The 24,417-nt window shown below is 46.6% G+C and overlaps 1 protein-coding gene across 3 annotated transcripts in view; it reads right to left on the minus strand.

Moving 5' to 3' along the window:
- The window catches only part of DENND4C (DENN domain containing 4C), a 470,132-nt gene that overhangs the window by 218,169 nt on the left and 227,546 nt on the right, over positions 1 to 24,417 (minus strand). For all 3 annotated transcript variants that reach the window (XM_063914174.1, XM_063914175.1, XM_063914173.1), the window contains exons 5-7: positions 16,448 to 16,617; positions 9,009 to 9,250; positions 6,820 to 6,886 (exon numbers count right to left, since the gene is read on the minus strand). In XM_063914174.1, the coding sequence (XP_063770244.1) occupies positions 6,820 to 6,886; positions 9,009 to 9,250; positions 16,448 to 16,617 (479 nt within the window). The remainder of the gene's footprint in view (positions 1 to 6,819; positions 6,887 to 9,008; positions 9,251 to 16,447; positions 16,618 to 24,417) is intronic.

Raw genomic sequence — 24,417 nt, forward strand, 5'->3', positions numbered from 1 at the left:
AAATTTGTAGAATTTAGCAAACGTGTTTGCCCCTGACCAAGTAGCTGCTCGGCAAAGTTGTAAAGCCGAGACCCCTCGGGCAGCCGCCCAAGATGAGCCCACCTTCCTTGTGGAATGGGCTTTTACAGATTTTGGCTGTGGCAGGCCTGCCACAGAATGTGCAAGCTGAATTGTACTACAAATCCAACGAGCAATCGTCTGCTTAGAAGCAGGAGCACCCAGCTTGTTGGGTGCATACAGGATAAACAGGGAGTCAGATTTTCTGACTCCAGCCGTCCTGGAAACATATATTTTCAGGGCCCTGACAACGTCCAGCAACTTGGAGTCCTCCAAGTCCCTAGTAGCCGCAGGTACCACAATAGGCTGGTTCAGGTGAAACGCTGAAACCACCTTAGGGAGAAATTGTGGACGAGTCCTCAATTCTGCCCTGTCCGTATGAAAAATCAGGTAAGGGCTTTTATAAGATAAAGCCGCCAATTCTGACACGCGCCTGGCCGAAGCCAGGGCCAACAGCATGACCACTTTCCATGTGAGATATTTCAAATCCACAGATTTAAGCGGTTCAAACCAATGTGATTTTAGGAACCCCAAAACTACATTGAGATCCCAAGGTGCCACTGGAGGCACAAAAGGAGGCTGTATATGCAGCACCCCCTTGACAAACGTCTGAACTTCAGGAACTGAAGCCAGTTCTTTCTGGAAGAAAATCGACAGGGCCGAAATCTGAACCTTAATGGATCCTAATTTTAGGCCCATAGACACTCCTGTTTGCAGGAAATGCAGGAATCGACCCAGTTGAAATTCCTCCGTTGGGGCCTTCCTGGCCTCGCACCACGCAACATATTTCCGCCAAATGCGGTGATAATGCTTTGCGGTCACATCCTTCCTGGCTTTGATCAGGGTAGGAATGACTTTTTCCGGAATGCCTTTTTCCTTCAGGATCCGGCGTTCAACCGCCATGCCGTCAAACGCAGCCGCGGTAAGTCTTGGAACAGACAGGGTCCTTGCTGGAGCAGGTCCCTTCTTAGAGGTAGAGGCCACGGGTCCTCTGTGAGCATCTCTTGAAGTTCCGGGTACCAAGTCCTTCTTGGCCAATCCGGAGCCACGAGTATAGTTCTTACTCCTCTCCGTCTTATAATTCTCAGTACCTTGGGTATGAGAGGCAGAGGAGGGAAACACATACACTGGTACACCCATGGTGTTACCAGAGCGTCCACAGCTATTGCCTGAGGGTCCCTTGACCTGGCGCAATACCTGTCCAATTTTTTGTTGAGGCGGGACGCCATTATGTCCACCTTTGGTTTTTTCCAACGGTTTACAATCATGTGGAAGACTTCTGGGTGAAGTCCCCACTCTCTCCCGGGTGGAGGTCGTGCCTGCTGAGGAAGTCTGCTTCCCAGTTGTCCACTCCCGGAATGAACACTGCTGACAGTGCAATCACATGATTTTCCGCCCAGCGAAGAATCCTTGCAGCTTCTGCCATTGCCCTCCTGCTTCTTGTGCCGCCCTGTCTGTTCACGTGGGCGACTGCCGTGATGTTGTCCGACTGGATCAGCACCGGCTGACCTTGAAGCAGAGGTCTTGCTTGGCTTAGGGCATTGTAAATGGACCTCAGCTCCAGGATATTTATGTGAAGTGATGTCTCCAGGCTTGACCACAAGCCCTGGAAATTTCTTCCCTGTGTGACTGCTCCCCAGCCTCGCAGGCTGGCATCCGTGGTCACCAGGACCCAGTCCTGAATGCCGAATCTGCGGCCCTCTAGAAGATGAGCACTCTGCAACCACCACAGGAGAGACACCCTTGTCTTTGGTGACAGGGTTATCCGCTGATGCATCTGAAGATGTGATCCGGACCATTTGTCCAGCAGGTCCCACTGGAAAGTTCTTGCGTGGAATCTGCCGAAAGGGATTGCTTCGTAGGAAGCCACCATTTTTCCCAGGACCCTTGTGCATTGATGCACTGACACTTGGCCTGGTTTTAGGAGGTTTCTGACTAGTTCGGATAACTCCCTGGCTTTCTCCTCCGGGAGAAACACCTTTTTCTGGACTGTGTCCAGGATCATCCCTAGGAATAGAAGACGTGTCGTCGGGATCAGCTGCGATTTTGGAATATTGAGAATCCAACCGTGCTGCCGCAACACTACTTGAGATAGTGCTACCCCGACTACCAATTGTTCCCTGGATCTTGCCCTTATCAGGAGATCGTCCAAGTACGGGATAACTAAAACTCCCTTCCTTCGAAGGAGTATCATCATTTCGGCCATTACCTTGGTAAAGACCCGGGGTGCCGTGGACAAACCAAACGGCAGCGTCTGAAACTGATAGTGACAGTTCTGTACCACAAACCTGAGGTATCCTTGGTGAGAAGGGTAAATTGGGACATGGAGGTAAGCCTCCTTGATGTCCAAAGACACCATATAATCCCCTTCTTCCAAGTTCGCAATCACCGCTCTGAGTGAATCCATCTTGAATTTGAACCTGTGTATGTAAGTGTTCAAGGATTTCAGATTTAAAATAGGTCTCACCGAGCCGTCCGGCTTCGGTACCACAAACAGCGTGGAATAATACCCCTGTCCCTGTTGCAGGAGGGGTATCTTGATTATCACCTGCTGGGAATACAGCTTGTGAATGGCTACCAATACCGCCTCCCTGTCGGAGGGAGACGTCGGTAAAGCAGACTTTAGGGGAGTGCCTGAGTCCGCTTGTAAAGCCCCAGCGTCATGCTGAGGACTTGGCAGAAAACGGGAGAGGGCTTCAGTTCCTGGGAACTGGCTGTTTGCTGCAGCCTTTTTCCTCTCCCTCTGCCACGGGGCAGAAATGAGGAGCCTTTTGCCCGCTTGCCCTTATGGGGCCGAAAGGACTGCGCCTGATAACACGGCGTCTTCTTATGTTGAAAGGCTACCTGGGGTAAAAATGTGGATTTCCCAGCAGTTGCCGTGGCCACCAGGTCTGATAGACCTACCCCAAATAACGCCTCCCCTTTGTAAGGCAATACTTCCATATGCCTTTTGGAATCAGCATCACCTGACCACTGCCTCGTCCATAACCCTCTTCTGGCAGAAATGGACAGCGCACTTACTCTTGATGCCAGTCGGCAAATATCCCTCTGTGCATCACGCACATATAGAAATGCATCTTTCAAATGCTCTATAGTCAGTAATATACTGTCCCTATCTAGGGTATCAATATTGTCAGTCAGGGAATCCGACCAAGCCACCCCAGCACTGCACATCCAGGCTGAGGCGATTGCTGGTCGCAGTATAACACCCGTGTGAGTGTATATACATTTTAGGATATTCTCCTGCTTTCTGTCAGCAGGTTCCTTAAGGGCGGCCCTATCAGGAGACGGTAGTGCCACCTGTTTTGACAAACGTGTGAGCGCTTTATCCACCTTAGGGGGTGTTTCCCAACGTGCCCTATCCTCTGGCGGGAAGGGGTATGATGCTAATAACCTTTTAGGAATTATCAGTTTTTTATCGGGGGAAACCCACGCTTCATCACACACTTCATTTAATTCCTCAGATGCAGGAAAAACTACAGGCAGTTTTTTCTCACCAAACATAATACCCTTTTTAGTGGTACTTGTATTATCAGAAATATGTAAAACATTTTTCATAGCATCAATCATGTAACGTGTGGCCCTACTGGAAGTCACATTCGTCTCTTCATCGTCGACACTGGAGTCGGTATCCGTGTCGGCGTCTGTATCTGCCATCTGAGGTAACGGGCGTTTTAGAGCCCCTGATGGCTTTTGAGACGCCTAGACAGGCACGAGCTGAGTAGCCGGCTGTCTCATGTCATCAACCGTCTTTTGTAAAGAGCTGACACTGTCACGTAATTCCTTCCATAAGCTCAGCCACTCAGGTGTCGACTCCCTAGGGGGTGACATCTCCATTACAGGCAATTGCTCCGCCTCCACACCATTTTCCTCCTCATACATGTCGACACAATCGTACCGACACACAGCACACACACAGGGAATGCTCTGATAGAGGACAGGACCCCACTAGCCCTTTGGGGAGACAGAGGGAGAGTATGCCAGCACACACCAGAGCGCTATATATATACAGGGATAACCTTATAGAAGTGTTTTTCCCCTTATAGCTGCTGTTTTATTTATACTGCGCCTAATTAGTGCCCCCCTCTCTTGTTTTACCCTTTTCTGTAGTGCAGGACTGCAGGGGAGAGTCAGGGAGACGTCCTTCCAGCGAAGCTGTGAGGGAAAATGGCGCCCGTGTGCTGAGGAGATAGGCTCCGCCCCCTTCTCAGCTGACTTTTCTCCCGCTTTTTGCTGTATTCTGACAGGGGTTAAAATACATCCATATAGCCCTGGGGGTTATATGTGATGTATTTTCGCCAGCCAAGGTGTTTCTATTGCTGCTCAGGGCGCCCCCCCCCAGCGCCCTGCACCCTCAGTGACCGGAGTGTGAAGTGTGCCTGAGGAGCAATGGCGCACAGCTGCAGTGCTGTGCGCTACCTTGGTGAAGACTGATGTCTTCTGCCGCCGATTTTCCGGACCTCTTCTTGCTTCTGGCTCTGTAAGGGGGCCGGCGGCGCGGCTCTGGGACCGGACTCCGAGGCTGGGCCTGCGTTCGGTCCCTCTGGAGCTAATGGTGTCCAGTAGCCAAGAAGCCCAAGCTGGCTGCAAGCAGGCAGGTTCGCTTCTTCTCCCCTTAGTCCCTCGATGCAGTGAGCCTGTTGCCAGCAGGTCTCACTGAAAATAAAAAACCTAAAACTAAACTTTTACTAAGAAACTCAGGAGAGCCTCCTAGAATGCACCCTTCTCGGTCGGGCACAAAAATCTAACTGAGGCTTGGAGGAGGGTCATAGGGGGAGGAGCCAGTGCACACCAGGTAGTCCTAAAGCTTTACTTTTGTGCCCAGTCTCCTGCGGAGCCGCTATTCCCCATGGTCCTTACGGAGTTCCCAGCATCCACTAGGACGTCAGAGAAAATACAATATTGCAGAAAACAGCAAATCAAGAGGCAATTAAATTACACAGAAGAAAATGGAACATTTTCAATGAGTCATGTGACACAATTGGGCTTGATTGGTTACTTGATCACATACACTAATCAGCGATAACCTTAAATCCACCTGCCTAATATTGTGTCGTCTCCCTTGTGCCGCCAAAACAGCTCTCACCCGTCGGGATATGGACTCCACAAGACCTCTGAAGGTGTTCTACGGTATCTGGCACTAACACGTTAGCAGCAGATCCTTTAATTTCTATAAATTGCAAGGTGGGGCCTCCATGGCTTGAGCTTGTTTTTCAAGCACATTGGATTTAGATCTGGGGAACTTGCTGGCCAAGTCAACACCTAGAACACTTTGTCATGTTCCTCAAACCATTCCTGAGCAATGTTTGCAGTATAACAGTGTGCATTATCCTGCTGAAAGAGGCCAGAGCCATAAAGGAATACCACTGCCATGAAGGTGTGAACTTTGTCTTCAACAATGTTTAGGTAGGTGGTACGTGCCAAAGACACACCCACATAAATACCAGGACACAACCTTTCCCCATTAGAACATTGCCCAGAGCATCACACTGCATCTGAAGGCTTGCCTTCTTCTCTTAGTGAATCCAGGTGAAATCTCATCCCCAGGTAAACGACGCACACACTCCCAGCTATACACATGATGTAAGAGAAAACGTGATTCATCAGACCAGGCCACCTTCTTCATTTGCTCCATGGTCCAGTTCTGACACTCACATGCCCATTGTATGCACTTTTGGTGGTAGACAGTGGTCAGCATGGGCACTATGACCAGTCTGCAGCTACACAGCAAGCTATGATGCACTGTGTGTTCTGACATCTTTCTATCACAGCCAGTATTAACTTTTTCAGATATTTGTGCTACAGTAGCTCTTCTGTGGTATTGGACCAGATAGGCTAGCCTTCATTCCCCACATACATCAATGAGATACTCTGACCCGGTCATCTAGCCATCACATTTTGGCCATTGTCAAAGTTGCACAGATCCTTATGTTTGCCCTATCTTCCTGCTTCCAAAACATAAACTTCAAGAACCGAGTGTTCACTTGCTCCCTAATATATTGCACCCTTGACAGGTTCAATTGTCATGAGATATAATCAGTGTTATAAACTTAACCTGTCAGTGGTTTTAATGTTATGGCTGTTCGGTGTATAAAAGTTATACTTCGCAATGACTGTGAAAGGTATATCCTTCCATTAGTAGAACACTTTACGAACATTAGAAGTAGGCTTTCATGTAGGTATAAGCACTATTTATCTATGAAATACAAAAAATATTTATCATAATAATGTTGGAGAATATTGAAAAATAGAAAAATTCAACTATCTTTAGAGTCTTTTTAAAGGAGTACAGCTTTCCCTTCACTTACCTACCAGCCGGTCACAACATACAGGAGAAAGTTCATGCTTGGCGGCAATTAAGCAGAGAACAGAAACGGAAAGGTGGGAAAGAGAGTTGATTAGATAGGTTGGGATAAAAGATGAGGAGGAGTGAATGGCAAGAAGGGGGGAAGAGTTTTATTTTTATTTTTTTAATAAGCTCCTTTTGCTACAGAAAGTCTTGGTGATGCCTACAGTAATCACAGAATGTGCAATATGAAAATGCATTAAATACACTATACGGAGGCTATAACATTTCACAGGAGCTGCTCAGCTTGTGTTCCATCAATGCAGTTAGTGAAGCATCAATTAACAAAGACAAGAAGCTACAGAAAAAAATAAAATCATTACGATTTTTGTTCTGACAGACATTCATGCAGAGTCTAAAATCTCATAATTGTGTTAGTGAAAATAATATATTTAGAAAATAAGATTACTAGTTACCTGCACAAGGATTCTTGGCCTTTGAGGAGATGGGAAGGGAATATTGTGCATGAAGTGTGATAAATGTCTAATAAAGCAAGAAGGAAAAAAACAAATTGTAACCACTATAGAACCGTCCGATATACTAAAGAAATATAGCTACAGGAATAGACAGCAGATAATAACCATTTGGCCCATCTAGTCCCCCCTTTTTTTACCTTTTGGTAATCTCAACCCTATTTGATTCTTAGTTCTTTGTAAGGATATCCTGGGTGTGGTTCGTTTTATCGACAGTATCTAGGTCGACAATGTTTAGGTCGACCACTATAGGTCGACAGTCACTAGGTCGACATGGATGGAAGGTCGACAGGGTTTCTAGGTCGACATGTGCTAGGTCGACAGGTCTAAAGGTCGACATGAGGATTTTTTATTTTTTTTGGTGTCGTTTTCTTCGTAAAGTGACCGGGATCCCAAATTAGTGCACCGCTTCGCTCGCCATGCTTCGGGCATGGTGCCTTCGCTCCGCTACCGCTTCGCTCGGCACACTTAACCGTTCCAATCGTAATCCACGTGGATCGTTAAGTATGAAAAAATCCCCCCCCCAAAAAAAATGTGAAAAACTCATGTCGACCTTTAGCCCTGTCGACCTAGCACATGTCGACCTAGAAACCCTGTCGACCTAGTGACTGTCGACCTATAGTGGTCGACCTAAACATTGTCGACCTAGACACTGTCGATCTTCAGACCGGATCCCGGATATCCTTATGTCTATCCTATGCATGTTTAAATTGCTCTACTGTCTTAGACTCTACCACATCTGATGGGAGGCTATTCCACTTATCCACTACCCTTTCTGTGAAGTAATTTTTCTCAAGTTTCCCCTGAACATACCTCCCTGCAATTTCAGAGCTGTTCTAGTACTCCTCTTCCTTTAAAGAATGTCTCCCTATACCTTGTTAAAACCCTTGGTATATTTGAAAGTCTCTATCATGTTCCACCTTTCCCTTCTCTGCACCAAACTATACATAGTCTTTCCTGCATCATTTTAGTTATCTTTTTTGTACAATCTCTAATGTATTAATATCCTTCTGAAGATATGTCTTCCAGAACTGAACACAGTATTCTACATGAGGCCGTACCAATGACCTTTACAGTGGCATTATTACTTATTTTTTCCTGCTACTGATTCCTCTCCCTATGCAACCAAGGGTATGGGTTGTTGGGTCGACTCAACTTAGGTTGACAGCCATTAGGTCGACCACTGAAGGTCAACATGCATTAGGTTGACAGGGGCAATAGGTCGACAGGTCAAAAGGTCGACAGGTCAAAAAAATCGACAGGTCAAACGGTCGACATGGGTTTTTGGACTGTTTTTGGTGTGGTCTTCTTCGTAAAGTGATGGGAAACCCTAATTAGTGCACACTGTCCCCTCGCATGGCTCGCGGCTAAAGCGGTGCTCGGCACAGGTTACCGTTCCCAACTGTAGTCCACGTGAATCGTAAAGTATGAAAAAGTCCAAAAAAATGAAGATAAATTTGAAAAACTCATGTCGACCTTTTGACCTATTACACGTCGACCTAATGGCCATGTCGACCTAGTGTCCCTGTCGACCAAATGCATGTCGACCTTTAGTGGTCGACCAAATGACTGTGGACCTAAGTTGTGTCGACCTAACGACCGTATCCCGCAACCAAGCATCTGACTAGCCTTCCTCATTGCTTTGTTACATTGCTTACCTGTCTTTAAGTCATCTGAAATGGTGACTCCTAGATCTTTTTCCTCCTCAGTAGTTTCCATTCTAGTGCCATTGATACTATATTTAGCCTTTGGGTTTTTGAGACCTCAGTGCATGGTTTTGCATTTTTTGGCATTAAACTGTAGCTGCCACATTCTTGCCTATTCCTCTAGTCTACCTAGATCCTCAATCATTTGTTTCACCCCTCCTTATGTGTCTATAATCAGGAGTTTTCTAATATGCAAAAGAAACTATAGAACTGGGCCTATTCTCCGTGCACTGTGTCATGCTGTCCTTAGTATTTGAAAAGTACATTTCACAGTACATAAAAACAGACAATCAAATACTTTTTATTTGGCTTGTATGCCATGATAAGCAATTTGGCTACTGACAGTCACAAAGTTGCGTAACCTAACACTGTATACTAACAGAATGCAGACTATGCACTATCAATTATAAAAAATTATGTACATACTTTTCAATGGGAAGTGTGTGTGGACCGGAGACTGAGAGCTTGTAGATGAACATCAAGAATTTACGGAAGGTTTCAAAAAAAGGCCAGTGGGAGAGCAGGCATATGCACTTGTTGGTGTTGATAATTTTGGAGGTCATCACTTTTTTCTCTACGGCTGTAATGAGCCCTAGCTGTATCATCTGCTTCTCTGACAGCATTTCTCTGGGATATGGTTCATAGAATTGGATAGCAGCACCATATACCTAGTGTAAGAGAGCAAGTCAGTTAGACAAGGGGAAAGCTTGATCTTTAAATTTAACTGGCCAAACCCTGCTTGTTATATAGACAGTTCTGCTATCAGCTATTTTAAATTCAAGGCTTCATCATTTGATTCAGCTGCGATATGAAATCATATTGTTACTGTTAAGAGACCGTATTTGCATGGTTATCATATATGCAATCAGTAAATAATAAGAATTTACTCACCGGTAATTCTATTTCTCGTAGTCCGTAGTGGATGCTGGGGACTCCGTCAGGACCATGGGGAATAGCGGCTCCGCAGGAGACAGGGCACAAAATTTAAAAGTTTGACCACTAGGTGGTGTGCACTGGCTCCTCCCCCTATGACCCTCCTCCAAGCCTCAGTTAGGATACTGTGCCCGGACGAGCGTACACAATAAGGAAGGATATTGAATCCCGGGTAAGACTCATACCAGCCACACCAATCACACTGTACAACTTATGATAACCGAAAAGAGCCTCTTAAACGAAGGCTCACAACAATAATAACCCGATTTTTGTAACAAATACTATGTACAAGTATTGCAGACAATCCGCACTTGGGATGGGCGCCCAGCATCCACTACGGACTACGAGAAATAGAATTACCGGTGAGTAAATTCTTATTTTCTCTGACGTCCTAAGTGGATGCTGGGGACTCCGTCAGGACCATGGGGATTATACCAAAGCTCCCAAACGGGCGGGAGAGTGCGGATGACTCTGCAGCACCGAATGAGAGAACTCCAGGTCCTCCTTAGCCAGGGTATCAAATTTGTAGAATTTTACAAACGTGTTCTCCCCTGACCACGTAGCTGCTCGGCAGAGTTGTAATGCCAAGACCCCTTGGGCAGCCACCCAAGATGAGCCCACCTTCCTTGTGGAGTGGGCATTGACAGATTTAGGCTGTGGCAGGCCTGCCACAGAATGTGCAAGTTGAATTGTGCTACAAATCCAACGAGCAATCGTCTGCTTAGACGCAGGAGCACCCAGCTTGTTGGGTGCATACAGTATAAACAGCGAGTCAGACTTCCTGACTCCAGCCGTCCTTGAAATATATATTTTTAATGCTCTGACAACGTCCAGCAACTTGGAGTCCTCCAAATCGCTAGTAGCCGCAGGCACCACAATAGGCTGGTTCAGGTGAAACGCTGATACCACCTTAGGGAGAAACTGAGGACGCGTCCGCAGTTCTGCCCTGTCCGAATGGAAAATCAGATATGGGCTTTTGTACGATAAAGCCGCCAATTCTGACACTCTCCTGGCCGAAGCCAGGGCCAGTAGCATGGTTACTTTCCATGTAAGATATTTCAAATCCACCGATTTGAGTGGCTCAAACCAATGGGATTTGAGAAAATTCAAAACTACATTGAGATCCCACGGTGCCACTGGAGGCACAATCGGGGGCTGTATATGTAGTACTCCTTTTACAAAAGTCTGGACTTCAGGAACTGAAGCCAATTCTTTCTGGAAGAAAATCGAGAGGGCCGAAATTTGAACCTTAATGGACCCCAATTTGAGGCCCATAGACAATCCTGTTTGCAGGAAATGTAGGAATCGACCCAGTTGAAATTCCTCCGTCGGGGCCCTCCTGGCCTCACACCACGCAACATATTTTCTCCAAATGCGGTGATACTGTTGTGCAGTCACCTCCTTCCTGGCTTTGACCAGGGTAGGGATGACCTCTTCCGGAATGCCTTTTTCCCTTAGGATCCGGCGTTCAACCGCCATGCCGTCAAACGCAGCCACGGTAAGTCTTGGAATAGACACGGTCCCTGCTGAAGCAGGTCCCTTCTTAGAGGTAGAGGCCACGGATCTTCCGTGAGCATCTCCTGAAGTTCCGGGTACCAAGTCCTTCTTGGCCAGTCCGGAGCCACGAGTATCGTTCTTACTCCCCTTTGCCGTATAATTCTCAGTACCTTGGGTATGAGAGGCAGAGGAGGGAACACATACACTGACTGGTACACCCATGGTGTTACCAGAGCGTCCACAGCTATTGCCTGAGGGTCTCTTGACCTGGCGCAATACCTGTCCAGTTTTTTGTTGAGGCGGGACGCCATCATGTCCACCATTGGTCTTTCCCAATGGACCACAATCATGTGGAAGACTTCTGGATGAAGTCCTCACTCTCCCGGGTGAAGATCGTGTCTGCTGAGGAAGTCTGCTTCCCAGTTGTCCACTCCCGGGATGAACACTGCTGACAGTGCTATCACATGATTTTCTGCCCAGCGAAGAATCCTTGCAGCTTCTGCCATTGCCCTCCTGCTTCTTGTGCCGCCCTGTCTGTTCACGTGGGCGACTGCCGTGATGTTGTCCGACTGGATCAACACCGGCTGACCCTGAAGCAGAGGTTTTGCCAGGCTTAGAGCATTGTAAATTGCTCTTAGTTCCAGTATATTTATGTGAAGAGACGTTTCCAGGCTTGACCACAAGCCCTGGAAGTTTCTTCCCTGTGTGACCGCTCCCCAGCCTCTCAGGCTGGCATCCGTGGTCACTAGGACCCAGTTCTGTATGCCGAATCTGCGGCCCTCTAACAGATGAGCACTCTGCAACCACCATAGCAGAGACACCCTTGTCCTTGTCGACAAATTTATCCGCTGATGCATCTGCAGATGCGATCCGGACCATTTGTCCAGTAGATCCCACTGAAAAATTCGTGCATGGAATCTGCCGAATGGAATCGCTTCGTAAGAAGCCACCATTTTTCCCAGGACTCTTGTGCATTGATGCACAGACACTTTCCCTGGTTTTAGGAGGTTCCTGACGAGTTCGGATAACTCCCTGGCTTTCTCCTCCGGAAGAAATACCTTTTTCTGAACAGTGTCCAGAATCATCCCTAGGAACAGCAGACGTGTCGTCGGGATCAGTTGGGATTTTGGAAAATTCAGAATCCACCCGTGCTGTTGGAGCACTACTTGGGTTAGTGCTACTCCGACCTCCAGCTGTTCTCTGGACCTTGCCCTTATCAGGAGATCGTCCAAGTAAGGGATAATTAATACGCCTTTTCTTCGAAGAAGGATCATCATTTCGGCCATTACCTTGGTAAAGACCCGGGGTGCCGTGGACAATCCAAACGGCAGCGTCTGAAACTGATAATGATAGTTTTGTACCACGAACCTGAGGTACCCTTGGTGTGAAGGGCAAATTGGAACATGAAGGTAAGCATCCTTGATGTCCAAGGACACCATAAAATCCCCTTCTTCCAGATTCGCTATCACTGCTCTGAGTGACTCCATCTTGAACTTGAATTTTTGTATGTACAGGTTCAGAGATTTTAGATTTAGAATAGGTCTTACCGAGCCGTCCGGCTTCGGTACCACAAATAGCGTGGAGTAATACCCCTTTCCCTGTTGTAAAAGGGGTACCTTGACTATCACCTGCTGAGAATACAGCTTGTGAATGGCTTCCAATACCGTCGCCCTGTCGGAGGGAGACGTTGGCAAAGCAGACTTTAGGAACCGGCGAGGGGGAGACTTCTCGAATTCCAACCTGTAACCCTGAGATACTACCTGCAGGATCCAGGGGTCCACCTTCGAGTGAGCCCACTGTGCGCTGAAATTCTTGAGGCGACCCCCCACCGCCCCTGAGTCCGCTTGTAAGGTCCCAGCGTCATGCTGAGGCCTTTGCAGAAGCCGGGGAGGGCTTCTGGTCCTGGGAAGGAGCTGCTTGCTGCAGTCTCTTACCCTTTCCTTTGCCTCGGGGCAAATATGAATGTCCTTTTGCCCGCTTGTTCTTATAAGAACGAAAGGACTGCGGCTGAAAAGACTGTCTTTTTCTGCTGGGAGGTGACCTGAGGTAAAAAGGTGGATTTCCCGGCTGTTGCCGTGGCCACCAAATCCGATAGACCGACCCCAAATAATTCCTCCCCCTTATACGGCAATACTTCCATATGCCGTTTGGAATCCGCATCACCTGACCACTGTCGCGTCCATAAACTTCTTCTGGCAGATATGGACATCGCACTTACTCTTGATGCCAGAGTGCAAATATCTCTCTGTGCATCTCGCATATAAAGAAATGCATCCTTTAAATGCTCTAAAGTCAATAAAATACTGTCCCTATCCAGGGTATCAATATTTTCAGTCAGTGACTCCGACCAAGCCACCCCAGCACTGCACATCCAGGCTGAGGCGATTGCTGGTCGCAGTATAACACCCGTATGTGTGTATATACTTTTTAGTGTATTCTCCAGCCTCCTATCAGCTGGATCCTTGAGGGCGGCCGTCTCTGGAGACTGTAACGCCACTTGTTTTGATAAGCGTGTGAGCACCTTATCTACCCTAGGGGGTGTTTCCCAGCGCGCCCTAACCTCTGGCGGGAAAGGGTATAATGCCAATAACTTCTTTGAAATTAGCAGTTTTCTATCGGGGGTAACCCACGCTTCATCACACACTTCATTCAACTCCTCTGATTCAGGAAAAACTACAGGTAGTTTTTTCACACCCCACATAATACCCCTTTTTGTGGTACTTGCAGTATCAGAGATATGCAAAGCCTCCTTCATTGCCGTGATCATATAACGTGTGGCCCTACTGGAAAATACGTTTGTTTCTTCACCGTCGACACTGGATTCGGTGTCTGTGTCGACCGACTGAGGTAAAGGGCGTTTTACAGCCCCTGACGGTGTTTGAGACGCCTGGACAGGTACTAACTGGTTTGCCGGCCGTCTCATGTCGTCAACCGACTTTTGCAGCGTGCTGACACTATCACGTAATTCCATAAACAAAGCCATCCATTCCGGTGTCGACGCCCTAGGGGGTGACATCACCATTACAGGCAATTGCTCCGCCTCCACGCCAACATCGTCCTCATACATGTCGACACACGCGTACCGACACACAGCAGACACACAGGGAATGCTCTGATAGAAGACAGGACCCCACTAGCCCTTTGGGGAGACAGAGGGAGAGTTTGCCAGCACACACCCAAGCGCTATAAATATATAGGGACAACCTTAAATAAGTGTGTTCCCCTTATAGCAGCTTAAATATTATTAATATCGCCAAATAAGTGCCCCCCCTCTCTGTTTTTACCCTGTTTCTGTAGTGCAGTGCAGGGGAGAGCCTGGGAGCCTTCCTAGCAGCGGAGCTGTGTAGGAAAATGGCGCTGTGTGCTGAGGAGAATAGGCCCCGCCCCCTTTTCGGCGGGCTTCTTCTCCCGGTTTTTCTGAAAACCTGGCAGGGGTTAAATACATCCATATAGCCCCAGGGGCTATATGTGATGTATTTTAGCCAGAATAGGTACTTTTCATGGCTGCCCAGGGCGCCCCCCCCCCAGCGCCCTGCACCCTCAGTGACCGTTGGTGTGAAGTGTGCCGAGAGCAATGGCGCACAGCTGCAGTGCTGTGCGCTACCTCATGAAGACTGAGAAGTCTTCAGCCGCCGGTTTCTGGACCTCTTCTCGGCATCTGCAAGGGGGTCGGCGGCGCGGCTCCGGTGACCCATCCAGGCTGTACCTGTGATCGTCCCTCTGGAGCTAGTGTCCAGTAGCCTAAGAAGCCAATCCATCCTGCACGCAGGTGAGTTCACTTCTTCTCCCCTAAGTCGCTCGTTGCAGTGAGCCTGTTGCCAGCAGGACTCACTGAAAATAAAAAACCTAACAAAACTTTTTCTAAGCAGCTCTTTAGGAGAGCCACCTAGATTGCACCCTGCTCGGACGGGCACAAAAACCTAACTGAGGCTTGGAGGAGGGTCATAGGGGGAGGAGCCAGTGCACACCACCTAGTGGTCAAACTTTTAAATTTTGTGCCCTGTCTCCTGCGGAGCCGCTATTCCCCATGGTCCTGACGGAGTCCCCAGCATCCACTTAGGACGTCAGAGAAACATAGTACAATTGAGCAAATCATATATTTGAGAACCCCATAGGGTTGCAAGCATTTTTGAGAGAAAGGGATGCGAATCAGCCAGGCAAAATATGCGAATTGGGCTGTCACAGCTGGCGTTTAACCTCAACGGCAATTGCAATTTACCCCTTTCCCTACATTTTAAAACCACTCCTAAAGCTCCTTGATAGTTATCCTCCAAGGTATAAAAAAATTCTCTCTGCACTGGTATATATTAATAGCTATATTGAAAGTATAGTCAAATTGATTTATTTTTTTAGGAGTATGATCACTGGCACTGGGTCAAGGTAATCCAACATGTGACCGAATTTGAGATTGTACAGAAGCGTATACTTTTAATTTGTTTTTAAATAATTTGTTTTAAATATTTTGTTGAAATTCAAGTTTCTTTAGACATAGGCTTCCAAATTGCACTGGAAACTGATGAAGATTTGGTTATTCACTAACCAGAACGGTAAGCACCATTTATCACAACCTTTTAGGACAATATTGTTTCCCTATTCCTGTTAGTTTCTTTTAATGTGTTTTGGACTCTATCTTTTTTATTTATTTTTTTGTACATTGTAGAAATTTTTTATTTTTTTTTAACATGACAATTACATTTTATAGTATCTGATTCTAAAAACAATCTCACAAATCAATTAGATGCACTATCAATATGATTCTTTATATATATAAACTAGCATTTGTACACAGCTTTGCTCACGTGGATGTCTGTTGCTCAGAAGAACTAATTTTACAGTAGTGCCAATCCGTTGCTACTTAACCTTATACCGAAAGGTTGCAAATAAGATGACCATCTGTTAAAATATACACAGGCAACCCTTACAATTATGTTACACACACACACATATTACTTCTCTAATTTCATTGTGGGAAGTGCACAGGAGAAAAGTCCAGATCATCAGTGGGGTATCCCAAAATGCAGAAGCACACATAGTATAAGGCTGAATGAACCTGTCTCCACCCCTTTAATATATTTTATATGAGTTTTCTTTTACATCGGTGAATACAGAAGATTCTTAGACTCATTCTCTTATCTCGGGTACCAGGAAACCCCTGCATACTGTTGGTAGTAATGTTTGAGTATTAATATAAATTCTGTGCTCACTGTTCAACAAACATGGGAGAAATCTGATCTCTCGGTGAACCCGGCTCACAAAAATACAATTTTGGCCCTAGTAAGCTAATTTGCAGAATAGATTTTACTACAAAATTTACCTAAATTGTTTTTCCTGTATGTCAACTTAAAAAAAAAAAAAGGGGGAAATGTTTTTTAAAAGTTGCAAAACTTTATTTTTAGTGCAAGTTTGCAACAGTATAGAACACAGGTTACATATACCTTGTCAGCATTGGAGCCAGTGAGGACAAATGTGGAAAAGACAGGAAGCGGGTACTTGATTTGAGGGGCCCAGCACTCAATGTTTGCTCCCATTGGAAGACAGAAGAGAGGCACAGACTCGGGAAGTGGGAATGACTCGTAATCTTCTTCTGGATATCTAAAAATCATATCTGCAGGAATAAAAACACGAACCAAAGAGATACGTTATTGCACAAACTACATGAATGAAGTCTCCTTCTCAAATAAGCTGGGCAGCAAAAGAAAAAGATACTACAGTAACTTCGAAAGAGTGCACAATCTCATAGATTTAACTTGGTAAAAATTGATAAGTTATATAAACAAGCAGCAAATATAGTATTCCATTACATTGTTTTATGCTTCTCTGAGGCAATACTGGCAGAAAAATACTTCTGCCAAACAGTATAATTGGGATTGACGAAAATACGTATATATACACAGAAAAAGGGGAAATAATAAAAATTAATAAAAAGGAAAAATATAAACACAAAATTCTCAAATGCATGGTTTAAGACAGTTTGGATGCAGAGTACAATGCCTCCAAATGTACAGTAACAAATCTCCCACTGCTACAAATTATGGGGTATATGCAATTAGCGGCGAATCGCTGCAATTTTTCGGCCGTTTTTCAATTCGAAACAATTCGACAGTCTAATTTCGGCAAGTGGGTGACGAAATTGACCATATGCAATAAAAAACGGATCCGACAGTCACGCTGACGAAAAACGTCCGATTTGACGGATTTTGTTCCGATTTTTTTAAAACGGGTAAAAACGGGAAAAAACACGGAAAAAAATGGCGTGGGGTCCCCCCCTCCAAAGCATAACCAGCCTCGAGCTCTTCGAGCTGGTCCTGGTTCTAAAAATCCGGGGGGGAAAATGGACAGGGGAGTCCCTCGTATTTTTAAAACCAGCACCGGGCTCTGCGCCTGGTGCTGGTGCAAAAAATACAGGGGACAAAAAGAGTAGGGGTCCCCCGTATTTTTTACACCAGCATCGGGCTCCACTAGCTGGACAGATAATGCCACAGCCGGGGGTCACTTTTATACAGCGCCCTGCGGCCGTGGCATTAAATATCCAACTATCACCCCTGGCCGGGGGACCCTGGGGGAGTGGGGACCCCTTCAATCAAGGGGTCGTCCCCCCCAGCCACCCAAGGGCCAGGGGTGAAGCCCGAGGCTGTCCCCCCCATCCAAGGGCTGCGGATGGGGGGCTGATAGCCTTGAGAAAATGACAAGAATATTGTTTTTTCCTGTAGTACTACAAGTCCCAGCAAGCCTCCCCCGCAAGCTGGTACTTGGAGAACCACAAGTACCAGCATGCGGGAGAAAAACAGGCCCGCTGGTACCTGTACTACTACTGGAAAAAAATACCCAAATAAAAACAGGAGACACACACCTTGAGAGTAAAACTTTATTGCACACCTGCCGACACACACATACTTACCTATGTTGACCCGCCGACTGCCACGTCTCCTGATCCGACGATCCGGGGTACCTGTGAACAAAATTATACTCACCTCAATCCAGTGTCCAGATATAAATCCTCGTACTCGGCAAAACAAATAAACGAACACCCGTACCAGCGGACTGAAAGGGGTCCCATGTTTTCACATGTGGGTCCCATGTTTTCCCCGAATGCCGGGACCCCACGTGACTCCTGTCACTTCGTTGCACTCACCTGATTGGCTGTATGCGCGTGTGACCTCAGACAGCGCATCGCAAAGCCTCTCCATTACTTTCAATGGTGGGTACTTTGCCATCAGCGGTGGGGTTACCCGCGGTCAGCCGCTGACCGCGGGTGACCTCACCGCTGACGCAAAGTTCCCACCATTGAGTATAATGGAGAGGCTTTGCGATGCGCTGTCTGACAGCTCAGACGTGCAGCCAATCAGCAGAGTGCCAGGACGTTGCGCTCGCTGATTGGCTTAAGAGACCATTCTGTGACAGCAGTCACGGGGGGGGGGGGGGGGGGGGGGGTCTCTGCATTCGGGGAAAGGGGTTCCATGTGTAAACATGGGACCCCTTTCAGCCCGCTGGTACGGGTGTTCGTTTATTTGTTTTGCCAAGTACGAGGATTTATATCTGGACACTGGATTGAGGTGAGTATAATTATCTTTTATTTTCAGGTACCCGTGGATTCTACTTGGAGAAGAGGACCGACTGCTTCGTGTCAACATAGGTAAGTATGTGTGTGTCGGCAGGTGTGCAATAAAGTTTTACTCTCAAGGTGTGTCTCCTGTTTTTATTTGGGTATTTTTTTTCCAGTAGTACTACAGGTACCAGCGGGCCCGTTTTTCTCCCGCATGCTGGTACTTGTGGTTCTCCAAGTACCAGCTTGCGGGGGAGGCTTGCTGGGACTTGTAGTACTACAGGAAAAAACAATATTCTTGTCATTTTCTCAAGGCTATCAGCCCCCCATCCGCAGCCCTTGGATGGGGGGGGACAGCCTCGGGCTTCACCCCTGGCCCTTGGGTGGCTGGGGGGGACCCCTTGATTGAAGGGGTCCCCACTCCCCCAGGGTACCCCGGCCAGGGGTGATAGTTGGATATTTAATGCCACGGCCGCAGGGCGCTGTATAAAAGTGACCCCCGGCTGTGGCATTATCTGTCCAGCTAGTGGAGCCCGATGCTGGTGTAAAAAATACGGGGGACCCCTACTCTTTGTCCCCCGTATTTTTTGCACCAGCACCAGAGCCCGGTGCTGGTTTTAAAAATACTGGGGATCCCCTGTCCATTTTCCCCCCGGATTTTTAGAACCAGGACCGGCTCGAAGAGCCCGAGGCTGGTTATGCTTTGGAGGGGGGACCCCACGCCATTTTTTTCCGGGATTTTACCATTCCATCTAAAAAAATATATATATATATTTTTAAAAATATATAAATAATACTTGTGCTTCCCAAAAAGACAAACCAAGTACCGAATCCCTTCTAATATAAATAGATATGCTATTACCAATAAAAAAAACAGCAAAAAAAACATGTTTTAAATTTTTTTTATTAGATTCACCCACCAAAGTGTGGCGGATTGAAAATGACGAATTTACTGTCTAAAAGCACTGTTGTCGAATTTCCAAACTTCAATTGAATATACTTTTGTCGAATTGCCGCATTTGTACCATTGCAGAAAAGTCGAATTTGACAAATGTCGAATTTCAAAAAGTCGAATTTTGAAAGTCCGTTTTTTTGACGGAAAGTACTGAATTGCATTGTCGATTTTTTTTTTTGGGGGGCGAAAAAGTCCAGTTTTTCGACAATTTCGGGAATTCGACCGCAATTACATATACCCCTAAGTGTCTCCGAAGACTGCACTCCCTCACCTCATCAAAGCAGTTTCATTTCAATATCCAGCACTTTGTATTGCCTCATTACATTGTGTAAATATACAGTATCTATAGAGGCTTGGCTTTCCAGTTGCCTTTCAAAGCACTGGATAACACAAAAAGGTGAAGTACAAGATACACAACGTAGTGGCAAATAAAATCCACAGATTATAATAGGATTTTAATACCTACCGGCAAATCCTTTTCTCTTAGTCCGTAGAGGATGCTGGGGACTTCCGTAAGGACCATGGGGTATAGACGGGATCCGCAGGAGACATGGGCACACTATAAGACTTTGAATGGGTGTGAACTGGTTCCTCCCTCTATGCCCCTCCCTCAGACCTCAGTTAGAAAACTGTGCCCAGGGAGACGGACATTTCGAGGAAAGAATTTATTGTTTAAACACGGTGAGTGTCAAACCAGCTCACACCACGAACATATCGCAGAACGTGGCATTCAATAGAATACCAGCCAACGGCATGAACAATACACAGCCACATGCTGAGAGAATATGTAACACAACCAGTGTGTCAACACCACCAATAATAAGACACCGCTTGCCATGTCATGCACAACGTCAGCAACAGCCTGACAGAAAAGAAACACCACAAGAGTGTAACCATAACCAATAACTGCAGATACAGTACGCACTGGGACGGGCGCCCAGCATCCTCTACGGACTAAGAGAAAAGGATTTACCGGTAGGTATTAAAATCCTATTTTCTCATATGTCCTAGAGGATGCTGGGGACTTCCGTAAGGACCATGGGGTTTATACCAAAGCTCCAGACCGGGTGGGAGAGTGCGGACGACTCTGCAGCACAGATTGAGCAAAACATGAGGTCCCCAGCAGCCAGGGTTTCAAACTTGTAGAGCTTACCAAAAGTGTTTGAACCCGATCAAGTATCCGCTCGGCAAAGTGGAACCGCCGAGACTCCTTGGGCATCCGCCCAAGAAGAGCCCATCTTCCTAGTAGAATGGGCCTCCACGGACTTTGGCAATGGCAATCCAGCCGTAGAACTAGCACGCCGAATCTTATCACAGATCCAGCGTTTAACAACTGCATAGACGCAGGCGCCCCAATCATGCTGGGAGCATACCGGACAAACAGAGGCTCTGTTTCCCCAATCTGAGCCAATTTGGAGACATAAATATTCAAGGCCCTGACTACATCGAGAGACTTTGAATCAGCCAATGCTTAAGTAACCACAGGCATCAATATAGGCTGTTTCTGCAAAACACCGAAGCCACTTTTGGCAGAACTATTATCCAAATTCTCAATTCCGCTCTATCCACATGGAAGATCAAATAGGGGCTCATGTGCGACAAAGCCGCTACTTCCGATACCCGCCATGCGGACGCCAAGGCCAATAGCATGACCACTTTCCAAGAGAGAAATTCTAACACAACCTTTCATAAAGGTTCCAAGCAGTGTGACACGAGAAAAACGCAAGACCACGTCAAGGTCCCACGGTGCCAATGGGGCACAAATGGAGGATGGATGTGCATTACTCCTTTCACGCAAAAATCAACTTACGGAAAGGTGGCCAATCCTTTTTTTTTCTTTTCTCTTTGAAAGAAAATTTACAAGGCCAACACTGCACTGAAATGGCGCCTAACTTTAGGCCTGCATCCACACCTGCCTGCAAAAAACGGAGAAGAACGACCCAGCTGAAAGTCTCCCGTAGGAACCTTCTTGGATTCACACCAAGACACATATATACGCCAAATACGGTGGCAAGGCTTTGCCGTTACTTCTTTTCTAGCCTGAAGAAGTGTGAAAATGACTTCACTGGGAATACCCTTTCGGGCTATGATATGGCGTTCAACCGCCACGCCGTCAAACACAGCCGCAGTAAGTCTTGATACACACCCTGATCTTGCTGTAACCGTTCATCATGTAGAGGAAGAAGCCAGGGATCTTCTATGAGTAAATCTTTAAGAACTGGATACCAAGCCCTCCTTGGCTAGAGCGGAACAATGAGGATCGCCTGAACCTTTGTTCTTCTTACGTTTATCACCTTCAGAAAGAGTGAAAGCGGAGGGGACACATAGACCGACTGAAAACACCCAAGGTGTCACGAGGGCGTCCACTGCTATAGCTTGAGTGTCCCTTGACCTGGAACCATATCCCTAAGGTCTCTCATTGAGGCGAGACGCCAACATGTCCAATTGAGCCACTCCCCAAAAACTTGTCACTTCTGTGAAAACTTCTCGACGACGACTGTAATTCTTCCGGATGGAGATCGCGTCTGCAGAGGAAATCTATTTCTCCGTCGTTCACATACGGAACGAAGACTGCTAAAATAGCGTTTACCAGTCTTTCCACCCAGCGGAAAACTTTTGCGGCTTCTGCCCTTGCGGCTTTGCTCCTTGTTCCACCCTAGCGGCTCACTTACACCACTGCTGTCAAGTCGTCTGACAGAATCAAGCCGGCAGATCACGAAGAATATGTTCGTTGAAAATAGCTCTTAATTCAAGAAAACTTACTGCAGACAAGCTTCCCAGCTTGACCTTTTCCTCTGGAAATACTTCCCTTGCAAGAACTGCTCCCCAGCCTCGGAGATCTGCATGCATGGACACTAGGATCTAATCCTGGGTCCCGAACCTTCGTCCCTCTCGGAGGTGAGAACTGAGCAGACACCTCAGGAGCGATATCCTGGCCATTGGGATTATATTCCGGTACATGTGCAGGTGAGACCCGGACCACAATTTCAACTGGTCCCGTGAAAACCACTCTGGCATTTGACCTGCTCACCGAAAAGGCCTCTTAGGCCGCACCCATCTTCATCAACGGAACATATCCATGGATTGTCACTGCAAATCTGATCCGACTCCGGATCCTCAGACCTCGTTCCATAGGAAAAGACAGAACCTCAACCGTTCAGTATCTACTCTGACACCCACCTCCGACATCTGCGTCGTTGGGAACAACATCCATTCTCTGTGTTGGAGAACAGTCAGAGAAAAACAACAACCACTTGTTTCTTGACCTCGCCTTAATCAGGAGAGTGTCTCAGTACAGAATAACAATGGCTCTTACTATTGAAAGAATACCATCCTACTGCCATCACACCAGTGAAATGGACAATCTTGGATATCAACCCAGGTAAGCTGAATGCGGAGAAAAACGCATTTAAACCCTTTTCTACCTCTACGTGCTGGAGCTCCCTGGCCTGAGAGATTCCATCCTGTATTTTTTTTTATTTTTTTTTTAACAGGGACAGCAGGACAATGCCCTGAACCAGACTCAACTCTGGTATGGCGTCGCGTACTACCTCCCCTTCCAGAGGGGAATCGGTAAAATCTATTTGAAAAATCAGTGAGGGGAATCATCTGTAAACTCCAGTATGTCCCCCTATGGATTCTATTGTTAACTCACAGGCCCAAGTCCATTCCCGGACCGACTGAAGAGTATTAGACGAGTTCCAACCGGTGTGGGCTCCAGCCAGGTAAACCCAGCGACATGCGGTGAATGTGGTAGAAACAGAAAACGACATCCGCTTCTGCGAACCTAACAAGGCTGCAGAACTCTTACCTTTTCACCTTCCACTATCTGCACAGAAAGGGAAAAGAGAACGGTATCGAACCGGTTAAAATAACTGCATCCCACAACAGAATGCGTCAACAACCGTTGTGAGGGAATCGAACTCACGAAGGGAGACTTACCAGTGGTATCCGCCAAGATCGACTTAACTGAGGCATCCCCAAACAGCGGTACACCGTCCCAGGGAAAAACTCCAGTATCTCTCGAAGTCAGCCTCAGCATTTCCTGCCATGTTATAGAGAAGACTCAACATAAGAAACCTCCCCACTCTCTTTAGGGTAATACTATTGGATGCTTTTCCGAATATAAACACTCCCCCATGTGCATGTAATGCAAATAACTCCAAAGCATAGAAATAAAATATCACTAGGCTTCCTGTGTACGATCCTTTGTGACAGGGCCCCGTGTCGACCAGGAGTTGACTTTCACAGTATTCTATCTTCAGCGGGAAAAGAATAAACATTCGGACTCCTTGTGAGGATCTGCTCGTCACGGCCGACCTAGAGCTTTATCATGCGACCAGCACATGAGAAAGAATACTTTTACTACAGCATTCATTATAAATCATAATGTAATACACACATATCATATATATATATATATATATATATATATATATATATATATTTATTTATATATTTATAATAAGATTTTACTCACCGGTAAATCCATTTCTCGTAGTCCGTAGTGAATGCTGGGGACTCCGTAAGGACCATGGGGAATAGCGGCTCCGCAGGAGACTGGGCACAGCTAAGAAAGATTTAGGACTACCTGGTGTGCACTGGCTCCTCCCACTATGACCCTCCTCCAGACTTCAGTAAGGATACTGTGCCCGGAAGAGCTGACACAATAAGGAAGGATTTTAAATCCCGGGTAAGACTCATACCAGCCACACCAATCACACCGTATAACTCGTGATAATATACCCAGTTAACAGTATGAACACAACAGAGCCTCTCAAAAGATGGCTCAACAATAACCCTTGTAGTTAACAATAACTATATACAAGTATTGCAGACAGTCCGCACTTGGGACGGGTGCCCAGCATCCACTACGGACTACGAGAAATAGATTTACCGGTGAGTAA

This window comes from Pseudophryne corroboree, chromosome 1 (assembly GCF_028390025.1).
Source record: "Pseudophryne corroboree isolate aPseCor3 chromosome 1, aPseCor3.hap2, whole genome shotgun sequence".
Taxonomy (NCBI): domain Eukaryota; kingdom Metazoa; phylum Chordata; class Amphibia; order Anura; family Myobatrachidae; genus Pseudophryne; species Pseudophryne corroboree.